At 27.4% G+C, this 17110-nt stretch overlaps 1 protein-coding gene across 1 annotated transcript in view; it reads right to left on the reverse strand.

Moving 5' to 3' along the window:
- The window catches only part of LOC111633283 (lysine-specific demethylase 5A-like), a 121782-nt gene that overhangs the window by 26194 nt on the left and 78478 nt on the right, over positions 1-17110 (reverse strand). The window contains exons 16-25 of the mRNA XM_023377820.1: positions 16591-16710; positions 15930-16124; positions 15717-15831; positions 15575-15641; positions 15382-15506; positions 11182-11332; positions 11071-11122; positions 10125-10283; positions 7657-7815; positions 4866-4883 (exon numbers count right to left, since the gene is read on the reverse strand). Coding sequence (XP_023233588.1) covers positions 4866-4883; positions 7657-7815; positions 10125-10283; positions 11071-11122; positions 11182-11332; positions 15382-15506; positions 15575-15641; positions 15717-15831; positions 15930-16124; positions 16591-16710 — 1161 coding nt within the window. The remainder of the gene's footprint in view (positions 1-4865; positions 4884-7656; positions 7816-10124; positions 10284-11070; positions 11123-11181; positions 11333-15381; positions 15507-15574; positions 15642-15716; positions 15832-15929; positions 16125-16590; positions 16711-17110) is intronic.

Genomic DNA, 17110 nt, shown 5'->3' on the forward strand with positions numbered 1-17110 from the left:
TGTATAAATGTATAATTTATTGAGCAGTCTAAATGTATAATTGGTAAGAATTCTATTAAAACTACTAAAAAATCTATCATGAAAATTGTTTTATTGTCAACAATCTAGAATTTTAAGAGATTTTTTTCATTTTTGATTCTGCCCCATGTGGGCTAATGAGAACCTTTTATCCTAGTCTATTGTGGCTTGGCTAGGCCCACAAAGAAATGGCTGAGTGATGAGTCCAGAATATCTGGACAGACAACCCCCCAAAAAAATCCAGGAGTTGTCGGTCCTGATAAATCCTGAGATCCTCAGAGCAATAGACAGATACCTTTACTGTACTGGCCATCTGACTAGCTACTACAGAAATTAATTTCATTAAAAATTGATATTATTATTATACTATTGCTAACAATAAAATACAAAAATTCTGATGTAGTTAAGTGCTGAACAAAGAAAATCTATAAAACAGTCCTACTTCAAAAATTTTGATGAAATAGACATATTTTATCATGCAACGATAATATATAAAAATAAAAGGTTCTCTGAGTGAAAAACATGCAACACTGTTGATTGGTCACATAAATGATGTTACGTCATTCAAAACATCTCAGAAAATAGTAAATAAAAGCTTTTTGTGACCAGAAAAAAAACACTAAACCTCAGTGTTTTAATAAACTTAGAATAAACAGTTTAATAATCTCTAGTATACAAACAAAATTTCTTGCATTATCTCTGAAATTTTTTAGAAATAGCTAATGAGTTGAGATGTGGAATTATAACAGAAGTCAAGAAAAGTTCTCTTGGTTCTTATCAATTATATGACACATTCTCAATTAGTGGATTTAAAAAAAACATTCAACTTGGAATCTCTCTCTCTCAAGATCACATCCTTGATGCAGTCAATAAAAATGAAAATAATAAAACCTTTGTCTTTTATTTTCTGACGTTCTACAACATACACAACAATCATCAAGAGAGGAACACTTGAGTGATGCTCCTTATAGACTGAAGAGAATATGAGAAAATACTTAGATATGAGTATTGCAAGGTTTTTAACTATTATTTTATTAACTATACATAGAACTAGTCTAAGCATCCATCATTGTCCAGAAAACTGTAATGAACATGCTATAATTTGATAAAATTTTGTTATGGTTAAATAATGCCACATAATTACAATATACTGTAATCACTCAAATCTAAGATGCATCATAATTTCTACATACATACCACAGATATTTTTGTTTTTTTGAAAAAACAGACAATTCAATACAACAAATATTAAACAAACACACTTTGTTCCATATTTATTGTAAGTAAATTTATATACAGTAGAGCGTCGTTTATCCGAATCAATTGGGGACTGGGGTTGTTCGGATAACTTATTTTTCGGATAACCGATTACGTACGAAAAAATACATTAACCTATCCTGTGTTGAAATTTTTCTCCATTGCGTGTCGCTTTGCATCGAATTTTCGTCGATGTTAAGCCTAATGTAAACTTTTTAAAATAATAATCATGGCTATTGTATCATTAAAAATTATTTATTTATTTTTTACAAACAAAATAAATATATTAAAAAATATAAAAACAAAAAAAAATTTATACTTTAGAAGTTATCTAGTATCAAAAACGTTCGATTCAGCATGACTAGGGTTTCTCAAACGGGATTCTGGGATCCCGGTTGTTTTTTTAACCCGGAAAATTTTTCTTATCCCCGGAAATCCCGCAAATTTCTTAAAAATTCACTTTTTTTCTTATTTTGTGTTAGGGTTGAGGAATTTTGCAAATAGAAAGCATAATTAACTCATTCACTGTCAAAATACATTTGTATTTATTAATTTAAAACCTAACTATTAGTTTTTTTTTAAATTTTTGCTCGTTATAGCATGTCACAAATGGTCAATAATCAATATATAGCTTATTTGTGGCAGGACTATAAAAATTCTTTACTTGTCGGAACCTGTAATATCTGGAATAATTGTGCTTACGCTGTCTTGAGTTTTAACCATGCCCAGTAGCTTCAATAAATGCCTGACGCCAGATTGTGCAAATTGGGCAAGNAATTGTTTAGATTCCAACCAGAATTAATATAATCCTAAATTTAAAATAATAATGTATTATTTCTATTAAATTTATTACAAGCTTCATTAAAAATTTATGAGAGTAAAATAAAGAAAAATATTAAATATTACAATTAACACTTTTATTATTTACACAGACATCTCAAAAACATTTTTGAAAATTTTCATGAAACATCTACTTTTTCTTTAAGAAAACTGAAGACATTTTTAAAGAAAAATAATTTTAAAAAAGAAAAATTTTTGAAAAATAAAATATGAATCAAAGCTTGTATTTTTCAATGCTTAATATATCCTCCAATAATTCTTTGAATAAATCTTTTTTTCAAAACATTCTGTAAAATATTTTCTATAGTAATTTTTGTTTTGCATTATTACTTTGTAAAGTAGAAAAAACCCAAATATCTTTATTTTTTGCAAAAAATATAAAGATAAACAAGGATAACAATGCACAAATAAATATTCAACTAAACATTGACACTAATGGATATACTGAAGTGATTAGCAGAGGTGATTATCTGAAATTCTGTCCTACAAGAGGCTTGTATGATGGTAATGGCAGATTTGCTACATTCCACCCATAATATCACTTTCAAATGCCTACACTTTTGCATTTCTGCTAAAACCAATCATTTTGAATGTGTACTACAGCAAAATACAGCTAACTGTTTTTGTATTCATTTATGCAATGTTGGTTTTTATCCTTTAGAATCAGAGATTCTTTATGTTATGCAAAAATCTAATGTTGGACTTTCATAAAAGCAAAGGAGTGTAAAACAAATTTTCATAAAGCAGGGAATACCTATATACAACTTTTGTAAATTTTAATATGAAAAATTATAATTCCACTATTTTTATTAATTTTTTGTTACACTCTTTTTGTTTTATTTATCATTATTATTGTTTTCACTGTTTTTTGTTACATATAAATTATAATTTTCTTCCATAGATTAAAATGAAAAAATAAAACAAAATCAATAATTTGAAATGATCATTAACCATTAAGATTTTAACCAGTACAAATAAAAAACTAACATATTTACCTCATCTCCATAAACTAAGCTTTTAGTATTCTTTGTTGGAAAACCAGAACCATGTTCCATAGTATGTAAATCAGCTCCATATTCAACTGTTACGTCTTCATCAACGGCATTCACAATGCGCCAAAATTCTTTTTCTACAACTGAAGGAGGAACCATCTATAAAATATATTAAGAAGTTCAATTTTGTTTGTTTATTTGATTAAAAACTAAAATACACAGAATAAAATATTAACTTTAAAATTTAAATTAATATAAACCAAATCCACAAATATTTCTGATGTAACTTTATAAAGTTAAAGTAATATATCATAACATAAGCTTATCTATCTCTATCTTTGTATTTACTCCAGGAAAGCATCGAATATGTTATTTGTTTAATTTGGAGTTTTTCTTGTTTGTGAAGTTAAAATGTTTTTAAGATGTTATTTGTCATCTGACAGTTGAAAAATTTAGAATAGAGTAATTAAAAACATGTTACATGTAACGATTATGATTTAAACTTGGTCAGCTCATGATTTAAATAATCAGTTAATTTTATTCACCTAACAATTTGAAATAAGCAATATATTGTTATTTACTGTTTTGAAAATAAAATCAATATACAGATAAATGAATTAATATGAATGACTAAACAATTGCATAACATAATACTGAATGCTTTTTATTTACAAATTGACTGGGAAGTCTTATAAGATAATTTGGAAGATAAGATAATTATACATACATACATAAGCTGAGTGAAAAGTAATGGCAACATTTATAATACGAACAAAATTATTATTTACACACAAAATTATCCTTCCTGCCCCTCAATATAATCACATCAGCTAGATTCCAAATCTGTGAGATAGCAGATTCTATTTGAAATTCCTTTTTTTCATTTACAGCTGTGACAGATCATGTACTATGTATGTATATCATATTCTATGTATGACTGTATGTAATACTGCAACCATACAGAGAAAATAATGTACTGTACTTGTAGGATCCCTTGATTGTAGAAAAGGAGTCATAATAACAAGGATTCATATCTGATGAGAAAGGTAGATGCTTCCTGTTTTCCAATGAACTGTTCCAGATGTTCTTTCATTGAATTCTATAAGATATTGAGCATTGTTGTACCAAGAGATGGTAGAATGCATCTAATAAATAATGACTGCTTTCTTCTTAATGTTGATGTAAGTGATTCTCAGAAAAGCATCTTATTGAGAATCATGTGACAATCAGAATAGCTTTCACTCTACTGGATTCCTGTCAATTTTTTTTTAATCCTGAAGACTAGTGATCCATTCATTTGACTAGCACTTCAGTTTTGGCTCTTAAATCTGTGCCTATATTTTGTCTATGACAAATGATTCAACAAAGAAATGCATCTTCATCATATTTTGTAATATACTGATGTGCTTATACCACATTTGCACTATAGTAAGTTGATGCAGGATCCGTCACACTGAAAACATCACATATCATAATGAAATATATGACTAAATCAGTGATTTGAACTTTACCATGTTTATTTATTGCCTATCAGCACAAAGACTGCATAAACTCCACCTATTCTTCTCAAATGTGATTACAGCACAAATGATTGTCCTTTGCATTTTCTTGACCATGACAATTGCACTCATTGTGCAATTGTTATAGGGAGTTTGCCATTACCATATCTCCCCAACAGTCCTTTATGTTGCAACCATATGCTAACTAAATTTTGATCTAACAGTATTGTTTAAATTTTGTAAACATGCTTCATAATACTTTAATAAGAATGACATAAGTTCAGTAGCTTTGTCTTCTTTCTCTCTACATCACCCTGCAAATAATATCCTATACTAGAAATATACTGAATAGCCAGAAGTCATGAGAACAGCAATGAAACTAGAACTAGTGTTGTAACTCATAACTGATGCATTGTATAATAACTGCAGTAGTTGACATACTCAACATTCATTTCTGCACAATTAGTTATTCAACATGGCTGCAAATCAGGATTTATCTGACTTTGAATATGGCATGATTGTCAGTGCTAGAAAGAATTTCAGAGATCATGCATAAATTTGCTTTTCCAGTTATACAGTATCAGGAGTGTACCGTGCATCTCATATCAAAAGCATTTCCATGCACATAAATCAGCAAATGGGTTTACCATGTGCCATTGAAGAGCACAGCTCACATCAGCAGCATGATTGGTAAGGTTTACTGATGATAAAGGAGTATTTCAACAGGAGAATGGAATAAACCATCAATCTTTGGTTTCCAGTAGATGGTTGGAAAAACTCTCTACATACTACCACCATGATTTTGCTCCTAAGCTCCTCGATATGAACCCTTTGGAGCATTTATGGGACACAATGGAAACCAGCTTATAATAAATGAATCAAGCCTCATCCAACGAAACAGAATTATGCTCTAGAATGCAGGATTTGGGGACAGCTATCCCTGCAGAATGGATCCAGCAGGTTGTTGACTCAAGTCATGACATGTGCAAGCACTTCTAAAGGCTAGAGGTGGACCAACTTATTATTAGGTTCCTATCCCATAACTTTTGATCTTTCAGTGTAAAGTGTTAATTGTATTGGTTGGTGAATTGCTTTTTGTCCTTATGTTACAATATGAAACTATGAGCACTAAGTTTTGGCTCTATGAAGGACATATCACATGCTATTGACATTGTCAGAGTAATCACACAGAAGTGGGTAGACACAGATTTATTATGATAACGATATGCATTTCAGACCTGATGTCTGTCCCTCTTCAGCCATACTTGTTACAATATGATGGGTTTTATAGGCATCTACAAAAATACAATCAGTTTTTCATTACAAAAATTTGGATTTATGATTAAAATAGTTCAAAATTACATTTTTATACATACTAAAAGATGCATTCTATTGTGTTGCTGATGTGTGGATGACTCCATTTTTGAGATTTTTCAAAGATATTATATTATGTTTTCTGAACAAATTGCAACAAGAGATTAAAATTGTTGCTCAATGAATTTAATTGTGAAGTAAATACTATGGTAAATGAATATAATAACGTTATAAACAAGATTACAGTTACCAAAGTAAGAGCTGTTTTAAGAAAGATTACATATGTTTTTTGCAGTCGACCAGTTTGTACAATGTTCTCTACTATAGAAGCAATGCTACTATAGGGTGATATCTTATGTTGGTGATATAAGTATTACCTGCTGATTTCAGATGTTTAAGTAAGAGTGCCAGATAGTATCTAATTGTACCCATGTTTTTGTTTATTCTTACGTTATCATGGATTTTAATAATTTTTATGTTTGTATAATTTGTGGTAGTATTTCTTTGCTTTTAATATTTTTTAATGAATCTTTATTAATATTGTAATTATGGAATAAACAGTGTTTGGCAACAGCAGAGTTTTCAAGGTTGTATTTTATAGCATTGAAGTGTTCTTTAAAATGTATTTTTAATTTTCTTTTGATTTCATCAACATAAGTGTGGTTACATCTACAGGAAAACTTAAACCACATTGTTTTTCTCTGAAATGTTGATAACAGTATTATTGTTGCTTAATTATTTGTGGATTGCATTAGTATGGGCTGGTACAATATGTATATTAAATTGTTTGAATTTATTTTGAATCTTTTCCAAAAAATTTTTGATACAAGAAACCATACAGTATTTTGCTGGTGAACTAATGTTTTGGACTATGTATGGTGTTCTATTATCTAATCTACCTAGCCATTTTAATTAGGTGGTTTTGGTGTAATTATTTAACAAAAATAGTTTGATAATTTCATTTATTTTGGAATTTTGATCTGTTATATCTGTAGGTCTATTTTTAATTTTACTGATAATTTTACTGTTTTTCTTTATACATAAACGGGTCTCTGAGTTGTAATCTATAACTTTTTTAATGTTGCATTATTTAATAAAACTATTAATTTTATTAATTAGTCTAATGATTAATATGTCTAGGAAGGGTAATTGGTGGTTTCAAATGTTAATTGTGTGTTATGCCACCAGATAGTGTTGCAAATGTTCCATTCTTTCAACAATAATGTTGTCATTTCTTTTCACTCAACCCATTTACGTTAAAAAATCTTAAGAATGATCTGAACAATGATAACATAATACAGTAGTGCCTTGTATAACGTACGCCTCAAATAACAGATGCTGCGAACAATGGACTTTCTGTGAACAAGTGCGAATGATGTTTCCACACTTTTGCCGTTACCAATGACAATCTGCTATTTTTATAATATATTAGTATTATTAGAATATATTATTAGTATATCTGAAGTACAGAGCTCCCGTTGGGATTCGGATTGCTCCCTTGTTTATTACGTACATCACCTCAGTGCAGGGTATTTACATTTATTCAAGTGTTGTGCAAATCATGGCTTCTAAAAAACAGAAAGGTGATTTCAATTGAAACAAAGCAAGAAATCATNATAGAATTTATTCAATTTTTATTTTTACTCTGTCTTACATTACCAAATAAATATATTTTCATACAGAAGTTTTTTTTTATATAATTTGAAAAGGAAAATTTAATTGTTACTATTTATTACCTCAGCAACACATTTTGGACATCTCCAATCTCCCTTTGGAATTTCATTAAGTGGAGGTACCAGACAAAATGTATGATAACTATCATCACACCCATCACAAAGTAACATACTTTCTTCAGCATCTCCGCGGCCACACGTATGACAAACAATTTGATCTATCTAAAAAAATTATATACTTTTACAAAATAATTCATTTAAAATATATTTAATAAATTTTTAATCAGAATTTTATATTAATTAATTAGGTAAAAATTTTAAAAATAATCATTTAACTTATTTCAATAAAGCATATTTCATTTATAAGTTAACAAATTAAAACAATGGAAAGTTATGAAACTTTCCTAGCTAAACTAATTAAAGGAATTTTACTAAAAAATTGATTTAGTAATCTAAATTTTCATTATTAATTCTTTAATTTAAATTACATAGTCAGTAATAATCCAAAAATATTTTTTCATTTAATTTACTATTAACTAGATTGTTACTTCTTAATTTAGTCACTAAAAAAATTATTTTAATATTTGTCATAAAGATAAAAAAAAGTCCTTAAAAAGTTTTAATAGTAATGATTATTAGAAAAATTATATTTTTAAAAAATCAGAAACACTAGTTTTTAATTATGAAAATGATTATTGGAACTTAATGTAAAATATTTACTTTTTTCAAAGCTATAAAGGGAAAATTTTGATTTAAAATTAAATTACTCATTTATCAAAAATGAATTATAAATATATAATAGAAAATGATGAATATATTTTATTTCAATCTTTTGCTTATTTATCAAGATTTACATCAAAAGAAATATATAAATATATTCTAAACAAATTTATTAACTCAAGAAACATTTACTTTTATTAAATACTAAGTTAAATAATTATAAAACATTTTGAAGAAGAAATTAGGTAATTATTAAATATGTTAAAAATATAACTCCTCAATATTTAAGTGTATATTTTCCTCATATTCTGAACTAAAAAAACTGAAATTTACTATTTTATTAGATGTGAAAAACACAGAAATGTTTATAAATTTAAATATCTGTGAGAGAAAAAAGTTGTTGCAATGAAAATTTTTTTAATGACATCTCAGCAACTTGTATAAAAATTCTTGAACAGATTCTGAAAAGTTTTTGGCATATTACTTCAAAATTCTTGAATACATCACATACATTTTTACTTTTTTAAAATATAGTTTCTTGTCAAAATAATTATATAAATGTAAAATTAATAATATGAACAATTATAATTATTTATAATGTTTTTAAAATCTTATAAAATTTATCATTATGTATTTATTTATAAATTATAAATAAATACACAACTTCATGGATACATGAATTAATTGTTAAATAAAATCTATAAAGTTGCAAATATGTTTAGCTAGTACAGAAATCACAATCAAAATTATTTTCAAATGAATATCATCATGCTTTTTAAAAGGCAGATTTCAAATTTCAATAGAAAAGATGCATGTAGTATTTAAATAACAGTATTAAGAGTACTCTTATAACTAAGTGATAACTTACATTTATTTTAATTCACATAATTATTGCAACTAAGCAATCTCATTAACTTTTCTTTTTATAAAAAATTTAATTTTCGATCTGAACATCATTTTTCAATCTAAGATATATTTTAAAATTTTATGAACATTTTTTAAAAACCAAAATATGTGTTTAAAATTAAAGTTCCTCAATATAAGTTTTAAGTCATCATTTCTAGCAAGTTTCTAGGTAAATAATAATAAATTTTGAATATATGTAAAATTAAGAAATATTTGCTTTTCTTACTTAAATTTTTATTTCAATTAAAAATACAAGTCAAGCCTTTATTTTCTTAATCTTAATCACAGAGTTCTACAAGTAAATAAAAACTGTCATATTCTATTCATAATTAGTATTTTAAATTCAAGAATCTTTTAATTCAAAATACATGAGTTATACATTTATGCTGTTTATTGTAGTTCTTGTTATGTGTTGTATTATGTATTTCACTTTTGATAATGAAACCTGCTGCATTTCAGATTTATAATTCTTCTTTAGTTTCTTGTTTTAAACTTTATTTATTTTTGAAATAATCATAATCAGGATAAACATTAATTACTTAGAAATAGTTAATATTAACAGCAATAAAAAAATATACATGTTTGTTTTTTGTTGTGCCTACTTGTTACTTCCAAAGTAACATTTTATTTTATTCAATTTATATCCTGTGATGATTTCTTTAACCATTTGCAAATGAATAATGTCTTCCTATTAACTGGATAATCTGCATTTTGGCAAAGGATATATCAAACATTAATATTTTGTCAACTATAGATCAATCATTATTTTTAAATTATTATTTCCAATAGAATTTATTCAATTTTTATTTTTACTCTGTCTTACATTACCAAATAAATATATTTTCATACAGAAGTTTTTTTTTATATAATTTGAAAAGGAAAATTTAATTGTTACTATTTATTACCTCAGCAACACATTTTGGACATCTCCAATCTCCCTTTGGAATTTCATTAAGTGGAGGTACCAGACAAAATGTATGATAACTATCATCACACCCATCACAAAGTAACATACTTTCTTCAGCATCTCCGCGGCCACATGTATGACAAACAATTTGATCTATCTAAAAAAATTATATACTTTTACAAAATAATTCATTTAAAATATATTTAATAAATTTTTAANACACTTTAAACATATATCATCATAGTATTATATACAATTGTAAACTTGATGTACTATGTTGATTAATGGAAATAAAATTGAAGTCAAACACAATGAATCTCATCACCATGTAATGCATTTTAATTCAAGCTCACATGAAATGTCATCCATTAAATAGTATTTCAAAGAGTTTTGAAATAAAAAGATTTAATTTTTTAAACTAAATCACAGCTTCAATTTTTATGAAAACTGCCTAGCAGACCTGACTTATTGTATATAACTGCAATTTAACAGATAAATTAACTGGTTAGAAACAAATTAAACAACAATAATTGCACTCCCTCCCTCCCTGCCATCCCTCACTACAAAAATCATTCTGTAGAATTGGGGAGTCATGATTTAAATCTGAACCAAATGCTATAGCCAATATTGCAACATAAAGACATTCATTTCAAACTTATTATGAGTGTGCACACTTAATTTTCTTTTCAGTTTTTAACCTACCACTTAGATACTTAACACTCAAATTTCATTTTCAAAATAGGATCTTCCTGCATTTTGGCAGATTTTTCCAATTAATGTCTATAGACTTTAAAACAGCAAGGATGCTGCTCTATTTTAGGGTTTCAGCTATTTTGATAATATTACTTTTCTACTGCAAATTTTTCCTGTACCGTGTTAGTGGATTTGGACATATTCTGCACCACTGCAATAGATAGATCATAATCAGTTTATTACATAAAAACAGATATGACTATCTCAATATTGATTGTATGCTGTGCCATTATGTTCTCAGAACTTGGAATAAAAAAATGCAGCTTATATTTGAGCTAGTAGTATATGTTGAATTAACTTACCTTGTTCTGACCTTACGACTTAACAACTGTTGTGCAACTGATGCGCATTTTTCAGCATCTTGAATTGCTGTTTCTAGTGCTACTAGCAAATCACTTTTTGGAAATTTCTTTTCTTCTGCTTCTTGAATGAGTTCCTTTAATTCTAAAATTTCTAATTATGGTAAGAAAAATTATTGTTAAGAAAAATAATATTTCTAAAATTAATAATAAAACTATCATGTATTAATGTATGTATTTTTATAGTTCTATGCCTCTAAATAACGAAAAATAATTCAGATGTTTTAAATGGCTAAGACAATAATGAAGCATCAGTGTGGATACTTCTATAATCGTGTTTTTTAAAACAATATAAGAAGTGATAATATAGATATATTCAATGAAATAATCTTATTGAACAATCTAATCAGTGATGAAATTTGGAGGAATGCACAGCACCAGAGATATATATGTATTGTAAATTGACAGCAAAGAATTTTACAATGATGATTCACAAAGAACTTTATATTTGCTTTTAAAGTTTGTAATTTTAATTAGAAAACTTACAGAATATGTTGAAATGTTAATTTATAGCAAAGAACATTAAATTCTACCTCAAACAAAAATTTTGGTTTGATATCTGCTGTATCACTAATTGCTCTCATATCACAAATTCAATTTCTTGCCAAACTAAGCAGCAAATCTGTTGTCACTTCAGTAACTGCAGTGGTTATTCAAGTTTTGAGCTCAATGATTTGTAGATAGGATGAAGAAACAATCTTTAATGAAACCCCAGAAGAAGCAAAAAAGTAGAGGTGTGTCAAATCTGGGAACAAGATAACCATGCTATCAGTCCTGTTTGACCAATCCACTGACCTAGAAAACATGTTTTGAGGAAATCCCAGATATCTATATAGTTGTGGGGTGGTATGCTGTCTTGCTGAAAGTGCATCTTTCTGTATCATTGTCACTTAACTGAAATAAAAAAATTTCCCAGCATATTCAGATACATGATATTCTCAATCTTTCATTTTTGTGTACATGGCTCTACACTATCTTTGCTAAAAGAAAAAAAGAAAAATAAATATTCACACAGACTCATGAATTTCTTCCACAGCTACTTATAGATTTCAAAGCCCAAAATTCTGCACTTAACAACTGAGATGAAATGTCAACTCATAACTGAAGAACATCGTTGATCTTGCTCTTTCTCAATCTTATGCAACATATTTGCACAAAATTCATGATAAGCCACCTTTTCTACATAGGTATTTTTTGAAGCATTTCAAATTTATGTTATTTTAAGTGCAAATGTTTTTGAAGATGTGCCTAACTTGATTAAAACTTGCATTTCACAAGACATATGGTGTACTGATTTCCTAGGATTATAAATAAAGCTCATCCTCATGTGTTCATTAAAAGATTCAGAAACACATAGGCAATCAGGGAATTTGTCATGACAAACAGAACAACCAATCACAACAAAATTTTGATGCTAAGAGCAAATTTTAGGGTCTACTAGGAGAATCCCTACAATACTTATTGCAAAAATTTAATTTAATTTCAGGGATTTTGTTTTCTCAAACCAAAACACAGAGCAAGTAACCATTTTCAAATGCATGTCTCATAATGATGGAATTCAGTACTATGACACTACATGAGACAAACTTGATGTGTTTTACTATAAAACCTCAACCAATTCTCAAAGTCTTCAAATTAAAATTCTAATGCTTCCAAAGTTGTAAGGGTTTTTTTTATCATTCTGTACAATCAATTCTCAGTTCAGTAGGAGTGAATTTAGTTTGATTAGTGACAGCAGGAATGCATGCACAAATAAGTCATCATATTGTTCTTAATAGTACAAATTTAGTTAAATTTAGTGAAGTGTTTACTTTGTTGTGATCCTGTCATCCATGCTGTTTTATACTTGTGTTTCTATACTATAAACCATTTAGTAGTGTCTTGGGCTAGCCAAGGAAAACAGAAAATCCTTATTATTGGAAAAAATTACAAATCATTCAACAGCTAGATAAAGGAGCAAATGTTAAGAAGTTAATGATGCAATATGAAATTGGATAGCAAACTGTATATGATGAAATGTTGCTTATTTTCTATGATCTCTCTGACATCATCACTAGATTTTTCAAGCAGATTTAAAACAATGTATTTCAATGAAAAAAATTAACATACAAAGCTTCGCATAGAATAACTGGTATTATAATTTTTCAAAATTAAATTTTTGGAATTTACAATTTACATTAATCTTTTAAATTGTATTTTCTATACAATTTTTTTTTAATGAGAAAAAGAAACAGGATGATGCTTGAGTTACAGCAACTTAAATGATTTAGTCAACAATGGACTAGTGGAACACTGGTTAATAGGTATATTTGCACTAATCAGGCAAACTTTTTATGAAAAGTTAAGATCTATTCTGTGATTTGTCTGGCTGATTAAACCAGACAAAGCACAGAATGGTTCTAAAACAGCAGTATGGCAAGTAAAGAAATACATATCATCCAAGGAGAGAGATTAATTGCTGACCATAATGCTTCAGAGGAATTTCAAAACAAATTTAAAGAATTCACTTTTGCAGGATATTTGTTGCCTAACCAAATACACAAATCAGATGAATCTGGCCATTTATGGAATAATCTTTGTAAAATTTCAACCTCTTAGCAGCATGGTTTTGATCCAACCAATGGATCTGTATATAATTTCATGCTCAAAACAATTCTACTGAGCACAACTTTTACAAAAATATGTCAACGAATGTATCATGTTAAAAGTCTTCTAGAAAGAGCACAGCATACTTGAAGCAATTTACAATGTAATTTCATTGTAGTACAAAGACATCAACCTTATCAAGAGGTTGAAAATAGATTTTTCCTGATTCTGCTGATTGAGAAAGACCCTTGTCAGTTTCCAGGAGAAGAAACTGTATAAGCATCAGAAACAGCACCTTGCTTAAGGCAGTAGTAGTAGTAGTTAAGGCAGAGAGAATGTGGATGAAGATTATATGATTCAATCATTGCATTGTGACAATTGTGACCCAGGGTTAGAATAATTAACTGAAGTTGAACTGGGTAATCAAATTCTAATGGGCAAAAGTAACATGCAAATGGGTGCAGCATAAGAAGAAGAAGTTTCTTAGAGAACCAAACTATCTGCATTGAGGGCTGCTTGATTATCTATAAGGAAAAATGTCAGCCATCTTAGATGCAAGACAGTGCTGCAGAAACTATATGCATCAACAAAGAGGAAAAAACAATTTAAAAAATAAACATTCCTGAATATTTTATACCATTGCAAAACATAAATTACATGGAAATGTCTAAATTAGATATCATTAGACAGTTTTTGTTAAGTTAATGTACTGTACTATTTATAATTATCATAGTTATGTAACATAATAAATGTGCAATTAATTACTATAATCATAATTTTTATTTAAAATGATATTGTGTAATTTTTAAATGAGTAAAGTCTTCACGATTGGTAATGAGCTATGCTTTTCAAATTGTACTGTACAGTTTACTTTGTTTAGTTGCCTAATGACATATTGAAACATGCCAAATAATGTGTGCACAGTTATTTTCAAGTATTTTGAAAATTTACTATGATGCATGAACTCTCTACTACCCTGCTAAATTGGTAAGCTGTGTATATATTCATGTTTAAATCTGCCATCTATATTCATAAACTCATCTATATTTTTATATTATAATTCATTAAGGAATCTAAAATAAAAAGTAATAACATCTGATAATTCAATGAAATTAGAGATAGAAAATAAGAAATCAGAGATGTTAATATATTTATGAAAAAAGCAGATAGAAACATCAGCTGATCACAGCAATCAATTGATAACACTCCTATGTCAAACTTATATTTGTATCAAATCAAAATCTTTATGTATAAAATTTATCAGATTTATTTCAAAATACATCAAAAATAGATAACCTAATAATACATGTATTATTAGGTTATAATAAATGTATGCATTTCTTAATATATTACTATCTTTCTCTTATTTATTTTAACAATTATCTATTGCCTACTTTTAAACATAAAACAGTCTACTTTCTAATCATTGTTTTTGTGTGCTAAAAGTTGAAGTATTTTTGTAAAAATCTTTTTTTTTTCTTTTTACTATCATAATAATACTGAATATTCTCTTCATTAAACCTAATATTGTATTTTAATATATATATATATATTTACCAAGTTTATTCCCTTCTGTTGCTTCTAATGCATTCTTTACTTTTATTGCCCAATTATCAAATGATTCTGCTCTCACTTTCAGTCTGTGTAGCATTACAGGTAATTCATCTAGGGTGTATCTATATCTATAAAAGAGTATAACATAAATTATTTGAAGCAATTAAGGAACAAATATTAAAAATCAAATAAATACCTAAGACAGTGTTCTTCAGGTGAACAATGACATAATCTGTCCTTGTGAGTGATACATACCAATTTACCTAAATTAAATTTAACAAATAAGTTAAGAAATCAAAATTTATTTATTTAAATAAGAAATCTAATTTTCTACTTACTACTATTACAATTACAAGTAACTGCAGATAAAAAGCAAGTAGTTTTACAGTAATCACACTGTCTTTCATCATCAGGCAATAATTCAAATGCTTCTCGCTCAGCTTCGGTGACACCCTAACATGTTAAATATGTCAAAATTTAATATTAAAATTAAAAGTTCTCTTTTAAAATATAATTAATATAATTTTCTAGAAAATTTTATATATTTTTACCCATTCAAGAAGAGACTTTCTATACTCTCTTTCAGTTTCAACCATTTTTAACATATCTTGATAAGTTGCAGCAGCAAGACTAATATCCAATCTTTCTGGATCTGCTGCCATTTTGCATACCAATTCATCATGTGAAAACACACAAAACCGATGAAGCATACTGTAATGTGAAATACACACTCTTCCAATTGGTAACTATTAATTAAAAAAAAGTTTTTTTGAAACACTTTTGCTAGTTTATATCATATTAAATTAAAAGATTTTATGACAGCTGGCACAGCAGACTGAATTTAAAATATTTCATTTACAAGTTTCAATTATTCTAAAACAGATTTCAATCTAATATCTCAGCTTCCACTTAACACAAAACAAAAATCTATTTTGTTCCAAATCAAGTTCAGTCCATGAACTTTAAAAGTTTCAATCTTAACTAGAACAAATTAGATCTCAATAATAAATTCCCTGCAAAGTATAGATTTTGTATTTACAATCAACAGACCTATATAACATGAAGAACAATTTATAAGTGCACAGTACAGAACACAAATACATTTCTTGTCATAGTTTTTTTCTACTCTCCCAAAATCTTTGCAAAATGGACAGAACTTGTTTTGGGAATGAGCCATTACAAAGAAAAAAACAAAAATTGAATTATACAAACCCAATCAGCTGGTGCAAAATTAACAGCTTCAGCAAAGTTATAACCCTGATTAAACCCAGCATGATATGACCTGGGAAAAGTTATTACAAACTCTCCAGCATGTTGATTGGTTCTATAGATCTGGAAAAAATTATCTGTATGAGAATTAAATATAAATATGTTTTTTATTCATTATTTATAAAAATAATATTTCAGAATATCCAATAATCATAATTTTTCATTGGCCCGGAACACAATATCATCATATTAATAGAATTTATGTTTAAAAGACAAAATAAGTTATATTTTAAATGTTTTAATTATATTAAAATTTTAGTCACTAAAATTTATTTTAGCAATTCTCTACTAATTAAACTATGAAAAGTTCAACTGATTACACTTTGAAAATTCTCTTGTAAACATATATAAAATTACAATAGTACTAGAAATCCACAAATGTATGAATTTTAAAATACTAAATTCTATAAATTATAAAAAAACATACTTAACTAGCATTGTTTCATTATTTATAACCAAAGAT

Source organism: Centruroides sculpturatus, unplaced genomic scaffold (genome assembly GCF_000671375.1).
Source record: "Centruroides sculpturatus isolate CEXI.00-Female unplaced genomic scaffold, Cexi_2.0 scaffold579, whole genome shotgun sequence".
Taxonomy (NCBI): Eukaryota; Metazoa; Arthropoda; class Arachnida; order Scorpiones; family Buthidae; genus Centruroides; species Centruroides sculpturatus.